Raw genomic sequence first — 20600 nt, forward strand, 5'->3', positions numbered from 1 at the left:
ACCTTAGGCCATCTCAGAAGGTAAACGTGTACCAATCCAGAACAGGTTTAGCCCGAAGGCCTAGGCCATGATTTCTGCAAAAGACATCCTTGGAACGAGACGGGATCTTCCACACAGTGTTGTGTTGCGACTTCCAGGAGGATGCTGCCAGCCACGCAAACATGGAGCTCCAGAGATCGGCGGCTTCTGGCCTAGACCTTCGGGCACTGCCTATTCTGATCGGTACGTTACCGTTCTGGGATGGCCTATGGGGTGTGTGAAACCCTGACCTATTAGTAGAGGACAGTGGGGGGATTTCATGGAGCAGTGATGGGCCCCTCTTGCGGGCAGGTCACCCCACCACGGCACTTACCCAATTTGGCGAAATCCCCTCTCTGGCTGGTCCTCAGGGGCTGAGGCTCACCCCAACTGGGAGGAGTTCTCGGAGGGGTCACGTGACCCACTTCCGGATGGGTCACTCTGCCCCAGAACTTTCCCCCATTGGTCAAATCCATTCCTGAGGCAGATGGATGGAGATAAAACACCCCCAGATTGGTAAAGGAGTGGCAGGAGCTCTTAGAGAGGTCACATGCTACTCCTTGCTTCTACTCATATTTGCATCCTGACCCCGAAAGTCTTATATCATGGTGTGGGTCTTATGGTGACAGATGGGCGATGCCTTAGGGGTAAAGGGGCGAGGTCCCATGGGTGAAACTAAATAACTGTCCTTAGCCTCAGCGTGGTTTGGCCTTATGGCCAGAGCCAAAATGGCAGCCCTCCCACTCAGGGCTGTGTGGCCCAACGCCCAGAGTCCGTGCGGCCGCCCGCTCCGTCGGGGCTGTGTGGCCCAACGACCAGAGTCCGTGCGGCCGCCCTCTCCGTCGGGGCTGTGTGGTCCAATGGCCAGAGTCCGTGCGGCCGCCCTCTCCGTCGGGGCTGTGTGGCCCAACGACCAGAGTCCGTGCGGCCGCCCGCTCCGTCGGGGCTGTGTGGCCCAACGACCAGAGTCCGTGCGGCCGCCCGCTCCGTCGGGGCTGTGTGGCCCAACGACCAGAGTCCGTGCGGCCGCCCTCTCATCTGGGGCTGTGTGGTCCAATGGCCAGAGTCCGTGCGGCTGTCCTCTCCATCCAGGGCTGTGTGGCCCAACGACCAGAGTCCGTGCGGCCGCCCTCTCCTTCGCGGCTGTGTGGCCCAACAACCAGAGTCCGTGCGGCCATCCTCTCCGACCGGGGCTGTGTGGCCCAACGACCAGAGTCCGTGCGGCCGCCCTCTCATCTGGGGCTGTGTGGTCCAATGGCCAGAGTCCGTGCGGCTCTCCTCTCCATCCAGGGCTGTGTGGCCCAACGACCAGAGTCCGTGCGGCCATCCTCTCCGACCGGGGCTGTGTGGCCAAACGACCAGAGTCCGTGCGGCCATCCTCTCCGACCGGGGCTGTGTGGCCCAACGACCAGAGTCCGTGCGGCTGTCCTCTCCGTCGGGGCTGTGTGGCCCAACGACCAGAGTCAACGGCTGTGCAGTCTAGTGGCACAATGGGGACGTGGGCAGCCACCCGAGGATGAATGGCAGCCAGGGCAGGGGGACCCAGACTCTCCTTACTCCCCCTTGCCCTAGCCCAGGGCCTTGTCCGTGGCCAATGTGTTTGCCGTTGAGTCAGTGGGGATCCAACCAGAACATGCTGACGTCACTCAGCATGACAATGGCTCGTTCACCCAGGTTACTTCAGAGGAGAAGTCTCTAGGCCACGGGCTGGGGGTCTCTGGGCTCCCGGCGTGGGAAACTCCCAGACACTCCGATCTCCCTTGGACGTCTGCAGGCACCCGGGGGTGCGGCTGGGTCTCGGCGCCTCGGGGCTCTGCAGTCAGGGGCTTCAGCTGCTTCTGGACTGGTGCATCCTCCATTTTCGGCGCTCTGCCTAGCGTGAGCTGAGCTGCTCCCTTTCACACTGGTGCTCCAGTTGTTGCGTGTCCGGCAGGGCTGGGGAGGGGCTTGGCTTCCTCCGCCTAGACTGTGGGGTTACGTGGGGCTGGTACACCCCGGCACACGCTGCTCGGCCTCTTCTGTCTCCTCCTTCCCGTGCAACAGCTGCTTTGCCATCTCACAAGAGATGGGATCAGTGGTGGGCTCAGTTGGCTCCTGTTGGCCTCTAGATGTCTGGAAGAGGGAGAAAGGGCAGGACCACAAATTAGAAAACCAAAACCTTCAAGCAGGGTGGTTTTCCACAGCACAAGACCACCCCACTTTGCTAATGTTCATTTGCAACTTCCCGGAGAGCTGGCATTTCTTAAAGAGAGCACCCAACCCCCGGCAACCTCCGCTACCCTGGGGGCTGGCAATGGTGAAAGGGAGTCTGGGAGAATTTCTCCTCTCTCCGCCTGGCACTGATGAGTGAGGGAACCACATGCGAGAAGCTGTGTGAATGTCGGGCTCTGTGTGGTGGGGTGAGATGTCCTACATGGTGCCCAAAGGTGGGGTTGTGCTGACTCTGCAGTGACTTCATTCCAGGGAGAGAGATGTCAGAGATCAGCTCCAGGGTGCTGCCCTGTAACAGTGGGTGGGAATGGGGCAGAAGTGGGGCAATGGTGCACTCAGGAAAGGAGCCGGGCTAAGGGGGGCCCGAGCTGCAGCCTCTAAAACCCCTGTGTGCTGCGTTCCAGCCGGGCCGGCTCTGCCTGGCTGGGGTGGGGGCGAGGCGGCTCCGCGCTGCTCTTCCTGCCCCCCCGCAGCCACGTCGCCGCGACCAGCACTGCACTGGGAACCTCTGTCCCGGGGGCTGCTCTTGCCTGTCAGCTCTGCCCTCCCCCCGCGCCTCCCCACGCAGCTCCCATGGGCCGGGAATTGTTTATCCGGCCCTGGCCCTACTCCCCAGCCTGTTCCAATCCTGCTCTTGACTCCTGACTCCGGCTCCAACCCTTGGCTCCCCTCGGCTCGACCTCCACCACTCTGAGCACGCGGCCCCAGCGCCCCTGCTCCAACCACTGGGCCCAACGAGCCGTGCTTTGGCTTCTGACCCCAGCGATATGGAGGAGTCGTTCACCGCACTGCTTTCCATGTGTATGGCCCTGCCCTGGTCAGCGCTGGTTTTCATCTGCCATGGTGCTGCCCAGTCACATGGCTTGATTACATCCCTTTGAACTTCTTCAAAGTCTTCTCTAGGCTGATTAATCTGCACAATCTTGTGTCATCTGCCAATATCCACCTCGTTGTTCAGCCCCGGTTCCAAACATAAGAACATGAGAAAGGCCAGACTGGGTCAGAGCAAAGGTCCATCTAGCCCAGTATCCTGTCTTCCGACAGTGGCCACTGCCAGGTGCCCCAGAGGGAGTGAACAGACAGGAATCATCCAGTGCTCTATGCCCTGTCACCCATTCCTGCCTGCTGGCAAACAGAGGCTAGGGACACCAAAAAGTTGATAAGAGTCTGCTGTACGTACCATAGCAGGACAAAGAGCTCTTCTGTGTCGGTCCCGGTTCCCTAGTCAAATGCACAACCCGACACGAGATTTACAAGCTTCTGCAACCATTTATAATGTCTGTTGAGGATGTACCACGTGGTCCTGTCAGATTTCAAAGGCACTTCCTGAAAAGCTGAAACCAAGAGGAAATGGGTTGAAAAGCCTCTGGTGCTGATGTGCCTGGTGCCTAGGAAATCTCCACTCCCGATGGCCATGGCCCCCTGCTATTAGCTCCCCAAGAGTCTAAGGGCACAAGAACAACAACTCCGCTCCTCCCAAAATAGCCCTGCACAGAGAGGAGACCCCATTCTTGTCACTTCCCCCTCCGCCGGCCTACACCCGTACACACACCCCTACACACAGACGGTTGGGGGCACTTGTTCTTTTGATGGAACAGGAAAGTGACAGCCGCAGCGACATTAAACCATCCAACATTTAGGCCGAGATCCACAAAGGGATTTAGGCTCCTAATGTCTACTGAAATCTTTTGTGGCCCTGTGCCTTCATTCCTCAAGAGGTCACAGGGAGAAGTGTTTCCCATGTGCCCTCATGGGATTTCCTATGAGCTGATAACCAATCTCGGAGGGAATCTCCCTGGCCTGCAATCACTCCAGTACAGGGAGGGCAGGTGATGAGGATAATTGTCATCATCATCATCCTTAATAACAACGGCTCTTTTCAATTCTGTCAGGCCTTCCATTACAGACTTTCAGACCTTTATGAAGACACTTTCCCCACACAGCTTTAAGGTTACGTCTATACTAGGAGATAGAGATGGAATTCCCCTGCTCCCATACACATATTGTGGTACTTTGATGACGCTCGCATGACCATCCTTCTTCCTTAAATGCTGTCCTGAGACAGAGAGGGACCTGTGTCCACATTCAAACCTGTGTTCGGGCCCTGTGCTGCACCCCTGTACTTCCCACAGAGGCACAAACACACAGAGGTATTTCCTTACCTTCATACAGGCGGGAGATGCCATCTTCATTCACTGTTTCAGACAACAAATCACAGTAATGGTGGATAGTATTTCCTAGACATACAATGAATACAATGGATCTCATTACTTTTCAAATACTTCGCTGAAAACTGCTGAAGATGCAGCCATTTCCCCAAGACAGCCCTTCGGAAAATTAAATACATTCCTTACATCTGTTCACAAAACAGATTAGATAAAGCATCAGATGCCCAGCAGTTACTGAGAAGCTGATTTCTAAAGGAGACTGAATTCACATCAAACCAGCATGATGTGAATTCAATCTCCCCTAGGCGCAGCCAAAGAGCTGTTGTGGGCAGGGGAAGTTGGTGCAGTCAATACAGCTAAGTTGCTCCCTTCATCTTGGAATACATGTTAATTCTCTCTCTCTCTCTTTCTCTCTTTCTCTCTCTTACACACACACACACACACACCCCGTTTTAGGATTCTGGTGCTGTCGGAGGGAACAGAGCAGCTGTCTAGAAAAGGGCCTTGAAGGAAACATTTAAAAAAGCTGAAGTGAATTTGCTCTGCTTACCAATGAACAAGGCTGCAGAGTGTCGTATTGTTGTCTGTGAGCTTTCCAGGTAGTCTAGGGCCTGGAACAGGAATTTGGGGATGTGGCTCTTGTTGTTCTGCATCTGGAAAGAAAGAAGGAAGAAATGCACAATATACAAATGACATGTTCTCCCCACAGTGAATAGTCCAGGAAAGCCAAAGCATATAGCCAGGCCATGGCAACCGCCAATACGAACCCATACACCAGAGCAGCACCTCTCTGAAGTCACTGTTGTGTTCTCCAGAACCTCCGCTTTCATTTGAAAAGACAAAAGTTTGGAGGTCTGACAGTTGTGGAGGAAAATGTCAACAATGGGAACGGATTGTAACTCCTGCAGAAATTAACCAGCAGAGAGCCTGGAATAGCGTCTTGCAACCCGACCGAAGCGGATGGGTCCTCAGGCTGTGGGGTTAGAAAGGTCTCTCTCAAGTCCCCATTCACCCCTCTCAAGGCACAAGGAATTCACCTACCAGGCACTTCCCGACACTCTTCAAGAGCTGTGAGGAGCCATCCCAGGCCATGCTGCGGAACAGCCTCTTCAAATGAGCCCAGCCGAGAAACACTGCGCAGCGGAAGAGCGTCAGTTTACATCGCTGCAAGAGAAGGGGAGACCAAGAGGGTTCTCACTGAGAGAGGGATAGTGTGGGGGACACTGGACCTTCTCCACCCCTTGTGCTGTGTGCTGTGAGGATGGATGAGGCACGAGGCTCCAGCAGGGAGTGAAGCAGGGAGGAGAAGATTCTGCTTGGGCAAGGGGCTCTGGCGATGACTGGAGTGGGTGCCCCAGGGGATTCTGGCTCTTTGCTCTGAAGGAAATTATGTCCGTGGCACTTACCAGTGTCACACTCTCCTCCTGGTCTGCAAGATGCAGCAGCAGCGGGAGCAAGCAGTGGATGATTTCCTGCTGCACGAGGGCTTTGTCCGGGTCCTGCACCCTGCTCACCACGTTGCCAAGCAGTGAAATGGCAGCTGAGCGCACACTGCCCCTCTCCTGGCAATGACACACAGGGGGTGGGGACGCCCGGTTAAAGCCAGGCAGTATCAGAGCAGAACGCGACAGAGTCATAATCCGCCCGCTGCTCCGGTTCCCCCGTGTGAACTGACTTGGGTGGGGGGAGCAGGGCGGACACCAGGCCAGCGCCATAGACATCTTGTGCAGGGCCTGAGACCCTGTGCAGGACAGCGCAGCCCCAGGGTGTCCCAGAGGCAGTTTCTGTCTGGAGAGCCCAGAATCCCAGAACCCGAGAAGATTTGGGGAGAGGGAGAGAAGTCTGCTGGAGACTGGTCTGGGGAAGGGGAGAAGCCGCTGCTGGAGCCTTGCAGGGATTCGCTGCTACAAAACACAGCATTTCTTTTGCTCTTCGGTGCCCCCGAGAGCCGGGCCATTCCCGACCCACCTCTTTCCTGCTGAGAATCTCCACCTCTTTGGGGGCCTGTGTTCTCCAGACAGCTGGGCATCTGCCCAGGGCCAGGCCCCCTCTCCCCCAGGCCAGGCTGCAGCAGGGGCTGGGAGCATGGCGCTGAGACTGAGCTTTGGCGAGAAGAGCTCTGACAGGGAGGTGGCTCAGCAGGAGATTCCCCACCCATGGCAGGGGCGCTCCTTGGAGGCTCCATGGCAGGCTTGAGGGGCGGGAGCCAAGGAGATGGGGAGAGAGAGACAAGGGCATCAGAGACAGGTGGAGGGGGGGAACGGGCTTCTCCTGGGGTTCCAAGCCTTACGTCATCAATGAAGGGGCGAAGGCTGACTGCAATGTCCTGGGAGATGGAGCCAAGCCCCTCCCTCTTGAGGAGGTAGATGATGTCTCCAGCTTTGTGCATGGCCTCCTTGACACACCCTCCATCCCGGTCACAAAACCTGGCCACGGTTCCTGGCAGCTGGGCCTGTAACCATCTCACCTGCAGGAATGAAGAAGGCAACTCATTACTTTCCGGGCTGACAGCCTGGAGCACATGCTGGACCACTCCCGCCTAGGAGAAACCACGGATGGCAGAGCCCCCCAACGGGGCAGAAAGTCGTTCTCCTGTCACTCTGTGCCAGCTGCTCACTGTAACCTTTGTCGTTGCTCACCCCACCTCCCCCATTGCATCCCATCTGCAATCAGGGCTCCGCTCATGGGAGCAGGGAGCACGTCATGCCTTGATTTGCTCAGGAAAGCACCTCCACCATTTGATGGCTGTGTGTTAAACAACAAGGTTTATGTGGGGATCTGGCTCTCGTTTCCGAGCTATTTGAGAGACATCGGCTTCCTTGGTCCCCTGGGCAATCCACGCCTCTTACCTTTTCTGGCTGGAACACAATACTGCCAAGGCCTCGCAGACTGAGCTTACATATGACGGGATTTGTGTCCTTGGTCCATTCCATGAGCTGCGCCCGGAGCTCTGATTTTGTCAGTACTGTGTCAATGGAAGGACTCTGGAGAAACTGCAAAGAGCCAAATCAACATCAGGTTGAGGAACAGAGGTCTTCCTGGGGGGTCTCTTCCCTGGACAGTCGTCTTTACCAAAGGGCCGCTTACTCCCACCCAAAGTCTCTGGTGCGTAGGGAGCCAGTTGCTGCTGTTTCAGTTGGTTCACTCCCAAAAGTTGGACTCATGCACAGCTCACAAATCAACCCCCAGGGAAAGGGGCGTCTCCAGGCCTCATTGAGCGCCATGCAGAGACCCCTGGGACAGAAGAAAAGCACAACCTCAGGAAAAGGTGAGGAGAGAAGCATGGTCTTGGGGCACTGGAGAAACCTCTCCTCTTGTCCCATAATCCCATCGAGGCACATCCAGCCAGGAGCAATCTCACCCTGTCTCTCCCTCCCTCTCTTTGCCATGCCCCACAACCATCCTTGTGCAGAGAGGAGCTAGCTGGCGGTAAGGCTGCTGAGCTGCTGACAATGTGCCCCAGAGCTTGCTGGCCTGAGCTGCTCTCCAGAAAGCCCCCTTGTGCCTATCAACTCATGTATCTCACCTCAATACAGAAAGCCATGGCAATTGTTCTCTGCTCCTCCTCCCTCTCACTCTGGACGATGGTGATTGCCTCTCTGAAAACTGCAGGGAGCTGAGGGTTCTCACACTCGATCATGGCTCTGGAACATGGAACAGAAAGTCCCTTGTGATTTTCAAGGGGGAGAGAGAGTTCCTCTCCAGTTGCTGGGCTGAGCTGGCAGCCTGGAACAGAGGAATATTTCACACGGAAATCCCATTCCCAAGAGAGACCCAGTGAGGAGGAAACTTTGGGCTCCTACCTTGCAATCAGGCCAACACCCTGTGAGTAGTAATATCGGGAGGCTATCGTGTCCCAACCCTGCTGAAACTGGATGATGGCAAATTCCTTCCAGTAGCCGGGCATGGAGAAAAGAGTCTTCACAGCCTCCACTGACGTGCTAAAGAGAAAAAAATACCAGTCTCAGGCAACGAGATCAGCCCCAGGCATGGCAAATCTGCACAAGCCCTGGGAAACACAGCATGGTCAGCAGTAGCTAGCCTCCCCGAGGATAGATCCAGTGTGATATCATGGTGCTTCCCTGCCCAATGGGCCCTGTCTACACTGCAGTTTCGTTGAGTTTCTAACCAATTAGTGACACTGTAGCTTCTTAAGATGATTGGTGTCATCACTCCCTATAGCTGAATACTTGACTCTTTACTGTGACAGGTAACAGGACTCAAGCGGGCATGTGGGGTCGGGTCCTTAGTTGGTGTAAGCGAGCAAAGCGATGTCAGTTTACACCACCTGAGGTGTCTTCCGGCGCTCTGGTTTTCCCGTGTAGATGGAAGCCCCTCACTGTGCCCACAGAACCAGATGAACGGGTCCCTCTTCCTCCTGCCTGCCTGTGAGGCTGAGATCCTGCAGGGCCTGGCCCCATGTGCTGCCGGTGTGGTTCTGTCTGCGTTCAGGGACGGAGGCCCACAGATTTGCTCAGCAGGCACTGATGAAAGCACTGACCCTTTGGCGGGTGGCACAGGTGGATGGATGCACAAACATGACTGCTGCCTGAGTGTGTGGGGAAAGCAGCTGGCCTGTGGATGGCGTCAGATGAGCGAGTGTGACTCACAAGAACACACGGCTCTCAACCCTTTTCCCTCAAGAGGGACCTGCACCCAACTGAGCCTGGGCCAACGACAGCACCCGAACCACCGATGGCCATGAACGGACCCCAGGTGTTTAGCAGAACAAATCTGTTCTTCCTTTTCCTTTCAGTCATTACCTTAGGGGGCTGAGGCAGCTGGATCCCTCCTCGGGGCTGGATGTCTCGCTGGCCATGTAGGTCCCTGGCAAGTGCAGATCCATCACATACTGCACTTGCCTGACGCAGAGGATGATCAGCTGGGGATACATTTCCAGGATGGCTTCTCGGTATTCCCATAGGAAAAGGACCTCATAAATGGTCTTCATGGCCTGAAGGGGGGAAAGAATTTCACTCAACTATCCCAATCTGCCCCCTGCCCCCATTGCCATTTGCGACTGTCCTTTTGTCATGTCTCATTTCCTCTCCAGCGTGTTACAAAAGAGGATTGGCTCCTGAGAGGGGAGGAGACATTTGGAAGCTCCTGAACCTTCCCCCATTGCTGGAACGGAAGCAGGATGGAACCCTATGGAAAGATCAGAAGAGTCTGGGTGACGTTATTCCCCGTTATTTCTCTTAATGGTGCAGACCCTGCGCTTTGGCTTTCCAGCTGTGACTGGACGGGCTGAACCATCCTGAGGAGATGCGTTCTCATAGGCCCAGTGTTTCTGGCCCAGTCAAACGTACTGGACATCTCAAGATCCCATGCTGGGAAGATTTCTAGTCACAGTTTACAAAGCCAGAAACCTGGATACTTCCAAGAGACACCCCAACTGCACCTGCTCACTAAAGGGCCATCTAAAGCAGAAGACGACGGAGCCAGGGTGGCAGCAGAGAAACCACTTAAGATCTGTAACTTTTACCTGGGGGAAACTTTATTTACACCTCTTTGGTTTGATTGGAGGTGGCCAGGACACACGAAGGTCTGGTCTACACGACAGAGTTAGGTCAACACAAGTCCACTCACCCAGCATCACCCTAACTATGGAATTTCCTTCCCATTGGCAGAACTGCCCCTGGGGGCCAAGTTCATAACTCCACGTCCCCAAGGGGCGGAGAGTCCAAGTCAATGCAGTTCGGTCGATGCAGTGTCGGCGTGGACACCGCGTCGTTTACGTCAACTGACCCTCAGGAGCCTCCCCGCAATGCCCCACCCTGACCGAGGAATTGCGACAAGCGCTTCTGGTGAGGACGTGCGCTGCTGGCACCAGGGCTGGCTCCAGCATTTTGGCGGCCCCAAGCGGAGAAGGGAAAGAAAAGAAAAACCCGATTGAGCTGCCCCCGAAGTGGCGCTGAAGAGGAAGAGAGGGAATGAAGGACCCGCTGCCGAATTACCGCCGAAGACCCGGACGTGCCGCCCCAACTTTCTATTGGCTGCCCCAGGCCCCTGCTTCCTTTGCTGGCCCCCGGAGCCGGCCCTGGCTGACACAAGCAGCAAAGTGCAGCCCCACCCAAGGGATGGGCTTGCTGTGGCGGCTGTGAGCCAGGGAGGTTAGGTCAGCTGAGCTGTGTAGTGGAGCTGTGGCCTGAAGCTCAGAAGGGGTGAAGCTCACACACAGACACACACACACACACAAAGATGCACCATCCTCCCTGCCGTGGTGGGTTCACAAAGTGACATCTCAAATCTCACTTACAGCCAGGGACACATAGCCGCTCTTCTCCTCCCGGCGTCTCTGCTGGAGCTTGTCCAGCAGCTGCCGCAGCACCTCCCTGGTGAGCTGGGGTTCTTCACCCAAGGCCTTCCACAGCTCAAGGGCACATCTGCAGAGTCAGAAATAGAAGTCAGACCTTCCCTGCCTGGCCACCTCTCGCCCTCCCCAGGGAGAGGCTTGCAATGTGGGCAGAAAAGGCGTCTCTCAGTGGAGACACCGATCGGTGTGGGGAGGCTGAGGCTGGGCAAGTCCCTTCAGAGAACGTTGTATTTATTCCTTTCCCCTAATGGGTTATTGTTCCTGAAGCCAGCACCACTGCTTCCAAACAGTGCCCATGAACTGACCACAGAGTGACCAACACACTGCAGACTGCAAAATTCTGCTCTGTTCCGCTAGGGTCAGTGCGGAGGAACTTGCCTGACCTCATTGGAGTTACTCTGGCTATTTGGGGGTGTAACGGAGACCCAGCGTTTGGCCAAGTGTCTCAAAGCACCTCAATCCTACTGCAGTGTGGTGGATGGGGTCAGACACTGAATCAGAACATGCCCTGATAGGAGAGGATTCAGGAGCTTGGAAGGGGAGATTGTACTGCCCAGCGTGACAGAGATGGAAGGAAACTAGTATTGAAATCCCTCTCCTCTCTTCTCTCCATTCTTGCTGATCTAAGTCCTGCTGGTGCCCGCAGGCATCTGCAGAGGAAGACTGCAGACGGATCCAAAAGACTTCCAGTCATTTGACTTCCAAGTTTGGTGAGGAAGCTCGGACGTGGTGGTCAAGCCCTGGGGACACTGAGAGCTAGGTTGGACAAATCAAGAGCAAATGGCCTGGAAGCAAGGTCTTCAGGAAGCTTGACTGAAATTCTGTGCCGTGGCTGCCGAGTTTCTACAGCTTGTGAGCACAGCCCCTGGAAAGCACTGTGGCTGTTCCAAGGAATTCAAACCTGAAAGGTTTACAAATCAAACACTCAAAGAAATATGAAAACCAACACTGTATTCCTCTGGTAACTGAATTGGGCAAGAAATTCAATTTCTTTCATGCTGCTCTTCAATTTGCTCTCCCATGTGACACAGATTTGTCTCTGGGCAGTGCAGAACTGCATTGCAGAAGATGCCGAGGAAAGCCGGAGTTTTGACCTCTGGCTAGGGTCCAAGTTGGGTTTCACGGCCCCTAGGGACATGGGGATTGTGTTCTAAACACCTCAGATGGATGACTCTGCAAAGTGACCAGCAATAACCAGCAGGATTCAGAGTTTACAACATATTGAGATGAAAAGAGGCACTCACCCCTCTCAGAGCTATTATTGCCGGCTGTCTGCAGACTCAGGCAGGATGCACTGCATTTATGCTCTGGTCATGTGTGGATGATTTTTTGTCTTTTTTGCAACAATAAGGGCTGGAAATTTCTGTCTTCAGAGATTTACCTCTGCTGCACAGCTCCAGAAGAATGAGTGTATTTTTTGAGCTATTCCTCAGCCATGGAATAACTAGGGATCTGACGACAGGTAACAATCCTGCCCTGGTCTGCAGGGGATAGACAGATGGGCCTCATGGGCCTTTGCCATCTCTGCCTTCTCTCATGCACTAAGGAGCAGCCAGACCTCATGAGCCAGGGATGTTGAGTGAGCCCCAAAGTCATTTATTGGCCCTGTACTGGATCTGAGAGGAAGTGGGTGGCCCATAGAAATCAGGACAATGCTGGAATTCTCCAGAAAACTGGCACGTCTCCATCCCGGGGAGTGCAGGACGAGGGGTTGGCTCCTCAGCGGCTGGGCCTGGCCATCTCCTCTTAGTAAGCATGGACAGCTCTCTGCACAGCAGGAAACTCCCTCCAACTGTGTGAGCCCCACGGACCCTTCCCGGCCTGTGGCCTGTCAGTGGGAGCAGGAAGAGAAATAACAGACTGAGGTGATAACAGAGCAGCTCCCTACCTGTGCGATGACAGCGTGTGAGCCACACAAGTTAGAACCACGTCCTGGGGGTGGGAGCGAGCCAGCAAGGCCGTGGCCCTCAGCGCTGCTTTTCTGGCTCTGGGATCACAGACGTTGTCGAGCCAGATTAAGATCCCTCCCACGACGTCTCCAACCTGGAAGAAAGCCAGGAAGTTGAGGGATGGATGAATCAAAGAGTGGCCTCCTCCCAGGGAAGCCCTCCTGGCAGCCCTGCAAGCTGCCTCTGACCTCAGTTTCCCATCTTGGCTCCTCCATAATCTGAAGAAAGAGGCTTTGACAAGTCCAGGAACCCCAGTCTTCCGCAGGTCTGGTTTAGCACCTTAAAGCTCAGAAAAACACACAAAAGCCTTCCCCAAAACCTTACAGTGGGCACAGCCGAAACTCCCCTGATGTCCCAGGGCCTTCCCTGCCATGGCAAACTGCTCTCAGCGCTGCTCTCAAAGGCTTCCCTGCAGGAGCCTTTCCTCAGTCTCTGCAGCTTCCTGTTGCTCTTTCTCGCACAATCAGTTCCTCCAGACCAGGGGTCTCAACCTAGTTTCCATTGTGGGCCACATCCAATCCTACCTGTTTGGCCCTGAGGATGTCCCATGGGGCGCAGCTCTGTGCTGATTGGGCCGCAGGTTGAGAACCACTGCTCCAGACCCCAGAGCCCATCCTAGAGATGGCAGGCCGGGCTAGTTGGATGGGGCGAGCCAGCTCCAGACCCAGCCCTAAGGAGAACCTCTGTGCTGCGGGATTGTAAAACCTGCCGTAACAAATCTTAAAGCCGGCTCTCTACCCTCGGGCTCAGGCTCTGGCACCTAGAACAGCAGTGTAGACGTGGTGACTTGGGCTGGAGCCCAGGCTCTGAAGCTCCCCTCCTCCCTGGGCTTCAGAGATCAAGGTCCAGCCCAAGCCCAGAAGAGTCTGCATTCCTGTTTTGGTCCCACAGTGCCAGCCCTGGGAGCCCAAGTCCATAGGGCCAGGAGGCTTTCAGGCTCCTGCTGCAGAGTTTGCAGGACAGGGCAGACAGACCCTAAAGGGACAAGCCCCCCCCCCGAGGGCTCTTCCATGAGGAATTGGTCATGGCTCTTGCCTCTCTCGAACAAGGAGCAGGAGCGACAACCCTGGGTGGAGGATTCGTGTGACCTGTTTTGCTAGCGGGGTGGGAAACAGGATCAGAGCTTGGGAGAGACAGAGAGAGACGTGCAAAGCCAAATTTTCCTGATACTTCAGCTGGAAAACAAGGCCCTGCAGCATGTCTGAGGAAACCATGTCTGCTCCTGGAGCCTAATGTGGAGGCTTGTCAGCAGACTAGGTGAGTGCTGCCTTGCCAGGGCTGGGGCTGTCACACACCTTCAGTGTGGCTGGGCGTCCTCAGGGAAGTGTCAGAGCTCCTTCGGGCAGAGAACACTTCAAAACCTGACGCCGCGGATCCCCGCGGCCAAGCCCTGAATGGCAAGGGGCTGAGCCAACCTTCAAAGCACCATGCCAGTGTGTCCCAGGAACGGTTTCCTAGGAGAGGCGATTCTCCCGTCCCCCTCTCTGCCCAGCATCCCCCTGCCCCGCTGCGGGCGTCTCTTACTCTCTCCATCTTGTCTCCATGGAGAGATACGATGGCCCTCAGCTCTTCCTCTGCGGCTCTAAATCTCTGCAGGGTGGGTGTTGTCAGACCCTGCACGGCTGTCATCAGCAGGGCGTGGAGCGGGTCTGAGGAAGGGTGCTCCCCGAGGGTCTGCAATGAACAGGGACAAAGCCTGTGGGGACTGAGTTTTTCCCTCGGGCAGCTGCCCTGGAACAGTCTGTCCCCGGGGGAGGCTGCCAGCGCCGAGGGAGTCTGGAGACTCCGGCTGAGCCCGTTTCTTAAAAAGCCTCCCCAGGTGCCAAGGTTTCCTCAGCCTTTCGTCCACGCTCTGTCCCCCTCTCCTGAGAAGAGACGGGAGGTTCTCGGGCAGTGCGGGGACCCCAAGGGCCACCCCATTTCCTCCCTCTCTAGCCCCTCCTCCCAGGACGCCCAGCTTTTGCTGAGAAAGCCTCAATGTCCTGCAAAGCCCATTCGAGTTGCTCCTTGAGTGTCGCCGAGGGGTCACTGGAGAACCTGCCCCATGTCCCATCCCACCCCGAGCGCCTGAGGAGATTGGCTCAGCAACTCTGGCAGCCCACAGTGTCTGCGAGGAAAGGAGTGAGAATAGGGCCCAAAGGGAAACGCCCTCTTCCTTCCCCACCCCGCAGCGTGAGGCGCTGCCAGAAAACAGGCAGGAATCGCCAGAGGAGAGAAAGTAGCTGAGACTGAAGGAGCGAGTCTGCCTGGCTGAGGAGAACCCCAAACCGTGGGCCTCCAGGGCCAGGCTCCTGTGGGTCAGAACTCACTGGGCACAATGTTACTCCTGGGGGCCCGGTTCCAGGGCCACCTCAACCCAGGGCCTGGGGTGCTGGAGGCCTTTGCCCGGGTGTCCCAGGGCAGCCCCTGGGGATTGCTGCGGCTGGCCTGCGTGGCGCTGGATTAGCACCGTCTGTCCTGGATGCCCGCAGCTGAGGACACAGCAGAGCGCACCGAAGTGGCCGACTCGCCTCCACACTCCAGCCCCCCGGCACCTCAGGAGCTCCCAGAATTGCAGACTTTTGTATGCGCTGCAGGGTGCTCTGTCCCTGACAGCAAGAGTCACAAAGGCGTCGAGGTGCCTTTGTACCTCGGACAGAGCCAGATGTCGGCAGGCGGGATCGAACCTGGGATCTCAATGCAGGAGCCCCTGCCACAGGAGCTAAAACCCATGCGGCTGTTAGCTCAGGCTGGAGAGCAGACTCATCGGTTCTGTCTCGAAGTGGTCCTGGTGCCACGAGATGGGCCAGAACCCCACAGCCAGGAGATATGCGGGTCACCCCGACAAGGGCAGGGATGGGCCTGGTCTGACTTTCAGCCGTGCCTGTGGGCCATGGAAAGTGCCTCAGAATCAGGCACCTGAGCCAGGCACGTCTGCCAATCCCACGAAGTCCCCCTGGGCTTCTTGAGGTGCCTAAACCCCCTTGTCAAACTGGGCCTCCTTCGACAACCCAGAGAAACTCGTAAAGACTGGCTGGAGTTGATCCCACTTCAAGAGTGTTCCTTTTCAGCCCCCTGAGCAAGGGGCAGGTCGTTCTCCTGTCAGAGATCCCAGCTCTGGGAGATATGAACACACACAGCAAGGGGTGCTTTCCATGAGCACAGCCACACAGCGTCATTACCATCGTCCTAGGGGAGATGCTCGTTAATGAGGAGACGGGAGCACGCTCTTCTTCCTGCTCTTCTGGGCTCCCTTTTTCCCACTTCTCCTTCGTCTCCGACAGCTCCTTTTTCATCCCTGCAGCAGAAAGAAACATTCTTAACATTTTGCTTTTCCATGTCTTCTCCCTGGTTTCCAGAGGGTGGAAGCTGGGCACAGAGCCCTGAAGCGAATTGCCCCGGCTCAGACTGAAGGTTGTTGGCAGAGCTGAGCAGAGAACTCCGATCTCATGCCTCTTAGCCGCGGGCTTTTACCAAACAGACTTCTTCTTACCTCGGGGCCGGTTTCTTTTCTTTTCTTTTCTACTCTTCCTCTCCCCTTGCCCACCTTTCCCGTCAGTGACGGGCAACAGGCCTCATTTTGCATTTCACCCCCCAAGAAGGAATGACTCAGCTCTGGTACGGTTCCCAGCTGTGACCTGCTGAGACCACGGGAGCATTTTCCTGATGAAAGGGACCCGATCCAGTGTTAGGATATATTTCAGAGGAACAGCCGTGTTAGTCTGTATTCGCAAAAAGAAAAGGAGTACTTGTGGCACCTTAGAGACTAACCAATTTATTTGAGCATGAGCTTTCGTGAGCTACAGGTCACTTCATCAGATGTTATACCGTGGAAACTGCAGCAGACTTTATATACACACAGAGAATATGAAACAATACCTCCTCCCACCCCACTGTCCTGCTGGTAATAGCTTATCTAAAGTGATCAAAGACTAACCAATTTATTTGTTGATCTGTTAACCTGTTGATCACTTTAGATAAGCTATTACCAGCAGGACAGTGGGGTGGGAGGAGGTATTGTTTCATATTCTCTGTGTGTATATAAAGTCTGCTGCAGTTTCCACGGTATAACATCTGATGAAGTGACCTGTAGCTCACGAAAGCTCATGCTCAAATAAATTGGTTAGTCTCTAAGGTGCCACAAGTACTCCTTTTCTGTTAGGATATAGATATTCAGGCCTGTCTGTAAAGGCCTAGACTCTAAGAATTTAGATGTATTCTTATCGCTTGGCTAGTTCTAGAGGTATAAAAGAAAGAAATCACTGTCTGCCGGTGTAAGGGCCTTCTCTTACTGTGACAGTTTGTGGCCCTGAGCTTAGGTTCAGGCCTTTGGCTAAGCAGCAGAGGCAGCCATAAGCTGGGAAGCGACCGGTCACATCCTCACATTCCAAACTAGTCACATTGAAGGTGCTATTGGGCTGTTAGGCACTATCAGGACAGGATTGTATTCCTATCACCTCCAGAGAAAGGGAAGTGCCGAGAAAATGTAAAAGGAAACTTAGTTTGATAGCATCCTGTCTGGCAAGAACTCACTTATCAATAGCTGGGATGTGAAATCCTCACTTCTGTATTGTTTTGTCATATAGTTCCCACTTTGCTATTGTTTGTATAATCTCTCTGGTTCTGTGATTGTTCCTGTCTGCTGTATAATTAATTTTGCTGGGTGTAAACTAATTAAGGTGGTGGGATATAATTGGTTACATAATCATGTTACAATATGTTAGGATTGGTTAGTTAAATTTCAGGAAAATGATTGGTTAAGGTATAGCTAAGCAGAACTCAAGTTTTACTATATAATCTGTAGTCAATGAGGAAGTGAGTGGGTGTGGGTGGGGGTGGGCATGTGGGTGTGTGAGATGGGAACAGGGAATGGGGGTAAGAAAATTGGAATCATGTTTTGCTAAAGGGGGAAATGGGAACAGGGAATGGGAGTAAGGAAGTTGGAATCATGTTTGGCTAAGGGTAGGAATGGGAACAGGGACACAGGTGTAAGGCTCTGTGGTGTCAGAGTTGGGAAGGAGGATACTAAGGAAGGAAACTGGAATCATGCTTGCTGGAAGTTCACCCCAATAAACATCGAATTGTTTGCACCTTTGGACTTTGGGTATTGCTGCTCTCTGTTCATGTGAGAAGGACCAGGGAAGTAAGTGGGTGAAGGAATAAGCCCCCTAACATCCAGGAGAAAAGAAATGATTTCCTACAACATCCAGCCTCTCTGTTCCCCTTACAGCCTGGAGCAATGTTAGTACTCCCCATCCCACAGAGCCAGACCCCCAGAGGGGCGTGACCTGACATTGTCAGCTCTCCCCACCTCAGCGATGGACCTTTGCCACCCTCTCCAAGAGGATCAGGCACTGAATGGATTCCAGAGTCTGAGGTACCCATCACTGTCCCCTGAGACGGCCCTGATGTGGAAGTATAAGGGGACTGTTGGCCCCTTACTCAAACTCAGTGGGGTTTTTGGTTGGCTAGGTCCCAGTCCCAAAAGGAAGGGGAAGGGTGGATGGGAAACCAGGACTCTGATACTGACAGTCCTCAGGGGCCATGGGGAGAGGCCAACGCTCCAGGTCAGCCTGATTGACAGGGCGGGCAGGCTAATGACGGAGTCAGGGGGTCAGAAAGGTCCCCGTCCTCCGCGTGAGCTGGAATTGCCTGGCTCAGGCAGCGTGGGGCCGAGCTAAGGAGAGAGCGGGGGCCCGAGCTGAGCTGGGGAGCAGAGGCGGGCCAGCCAGCGGGGCAGAGAGACAGCCCAGGGAGAGCAGACCCTGGGCTGGGAGCAGGGCTGCAGCCACAGAGCCAGCGGGGCCGGAGAAGCAGCCCCGGGGGCTGGAGGCAGAGCAGCAGCATCCGTGCTGAGGCAGGGTGGAGCCGGAGCTCGAACAGTGGGGCTGGGGCTGGAGCTGGAGCAGTCTGGAGCTGGGTGCGGAGAGCAACGGGGGCCAGCCAAGGGGGGACCCTGGCAAAGGGCCCAGCGCAGAGAGACACCCCCAGCCGAGGGTCCTTGCAGGCCAGACTGGGAGGGGGATCTGAACCCGGCGGGAAGGAGGGTCCCACTCCCCAAAGGCTGGAGGGGTGTGGTCACCACCAGAGCAAGTGTCCGACCCGCAGCATCCCTGCAGCACAGCCAGGGCCGGAGAAGGGGCCTGGGACCTACAAGGAACCAACTGTGAACGGCCCTGACGTTCCAGAGACATGGTTTGTGACGTTCCCTGCCACAGAGCGGGGTGATGTGTTTTCCTTTCATCTTTCCCATTTTTCCTTATTCTTTTTTACATTAATTGCTGATTAAATAAACTGTATTTGCTTTAAATCGTATGTAAATATCAGTGGGTCTGGGAAGCGCTCAGTGCAGAGAGAGCACCCCGGAGTGGGGACACCCTAGCCCCTGTCCTGGGTGGCCACAGCAAGGTTGGGGGTCGAGCCCCCCCAGGAATCCTGGGCCCAGCCTTGTCGGGGTTACGAGGACTCTGCCAGACAGGAGAGTGGAAGGGGAGTCCTCCAGGGCAGGGAGGCCTCTGGGGAAAGGAAGTGGGAGCGAGGACTCAGATCCTTCCTCTAGCCCATTTCACCGGAGTAGTGCAGAAGCCAGGAAAGTTCCCCACAATAGCGGGACCGTTCCCCCGCTTCCATAAGGCTTGTAGAGTGACTGGTGTGAGTATTCCTCACATGCTCCTTGCTAACCATGTGGTTTGTATCCTCACCTGTAAGATCCAGTTCAACTTGGTCTTGCTTCTCCTGCAGCTTCTCCTCCTCTGACGCCACCTGGTTCTTGGCTGCTTTCTTCTTCTTCTTCTTCTTCTTCTCCTTCTTCAGGGAAAAGCACGTCCACCTTCTTGGAGAGGAAACTGTTCTCTCCTCATCGCTATCTGCCATCGAGTTGTCAGACTGGCTACAGACACAGAGTCTTTTCATGCCTGATAGGATCTTCCACGAGCATTTGCTTCTCGTGGGCTTCTCTGGCAAGGCCTGTTCTTGCTGGCTGATGGCAGAGCATGCCTCCATGGCTGCAGGTTGGACGACCACTGTGTGCACATGGCTCTCTCTGTGCTCCCGAGAGGTGAGTGTTTGAAAAAAGGAACGAAGCCTGGAATAGAAAGACGGAGGAAATGGGTTTTTCTGTCCTACTCTAAAGGAAGGGAATTAGTCTGCCCAGGATTCCCAGATCCAAGAGAATGGTCTTTTGAAGCCATCTGCTTCTCTAATAGTTAGGACTGGTTCATACAACAAAAGAATATAAACAACAAAAGACAGGCCACACTGGGTCAAACAAAAGGTTCATCTAGCCCTGTATCCTGTCTTCCGACAGTGGCCAGTGCCAGGTGCCCCAGAGGGATTGAACAGAGAATCATCAAGTGATCCATTCCTGTTGCTCACTCCTGGCTTCTGGCAAACAGAGGCCAGGGACACCATCCCTTCCCATCTTGGCTAACAGTGATTAATGGACCTATCCTCCATGAATTTATCTAGTTCATATTTGAACCCTTTGTTTCTTTGAAATTTGCTGCTTATTAACAAAGGCTTCAATGGGGGCACTTCGATTTGAACCAAGGACCACTTAATGTGCAGTCAAACACTCTATCACTGAGCTCTACCCCCATGACTAGACCCAGCCCCAGGTGAAGACATTTGGGACCATGGTGAAAGAGGAATTCTTCTGGGAAAGTTCCAGGGCCCGTGTTATGCAGGAGGTCAGACTAGATGATCAGGGCTGGCCTTAGAGCCTTTGAAACTGTGAATTTATGAACCTCAAGTTGCCTTTAACGGCTAGGATGAAAATTGCTGCTCCTGTCCAAGAGGAGATGCTTTGAGGTTTCCTTGGGGAGAGGCACCAGGATCCCCGTTCCACCTTTGTCACAGCCTTTCTTGGACACAGCACATCACAGCTTCTCCCCTTTTGCTCTATAACAAGAAACCTCCACGCACCAGATCTGTAATCCCGTCCTAGCCCAGTCACTGGCT

The 20600-nt window shown here is 54.9% G+C and overlaps 1 protein-coding gene across 1 annotated transcript; it reads right to left on the reverse strand.

Annotated features, from left to right (window-relative positions):
* Positions 1-1401: 1401 nt before the first annotated feature.
* On the reverse strand, positions 1402-19643 carry LOC125629697 (maestro heat-like repeat family member 5). The gene is made up of 12 exons (XM_075117603.1): positions 19343-19643; positions 15824-15939; positions 8201-8286; positions 7924-8041; positions 7247-7390; positions 6688-6864; positions 5804-5959; positions 5439-5561; positions 4948-5050; positions 4392-4466; positions 3410-3563; positions 1402-2130 (listed from the first exon to the last, which is right to left on the reverse strand). The coding sequence occupies exons 1-11, from the start codon at positions 19641-19643 to the stop codon at positions 3451-3453; spliced, it is 1512 nt and encodes a 503-aa protein (XP_074973704.1). The 3' UTR covers positions 1402-2130; positions 3410-3450.
* Between the last annotated feature and the right edge of the window lie 957 nt (positions 19644-20600).

This window comes from Caretta caretta, chromosome 11 (genome assembly GCF_965140235.1).
Source record: "Caretta caretta isolate rCarCar2 chromosome 11, rCarCar1.hap1, whole genome shotgun sequence".
NCBI lineage: Eukaryota > Metazoa > Chordata > Testudines > Cheloniidae > Caretta > Caretta caretta.

Coding starts and splice junctions, on each gene's coding strand:
- LOC125629697 (XM_075117603.1), bottom strand. CDS start 19,643: ATGGAGGCATGCTCTGCCATCAGCCAGCAAGAACAGGCCTTGCCAGAG. Junction 5,960..6,687: donor TTCGCCCCTTCATTGATGAC/GTAAGGCTTGGA, acceptor TGTCATTGCCAG/GAGAGGGGCAGTGTGCGCTC. Junction 4,467..4,947: donor CTCTGCAGCCTTGTTCATTG/GTAAGCAGAGCA, acceptor TTGTATGTCTAG/GAAATACTATCCACCATTAC.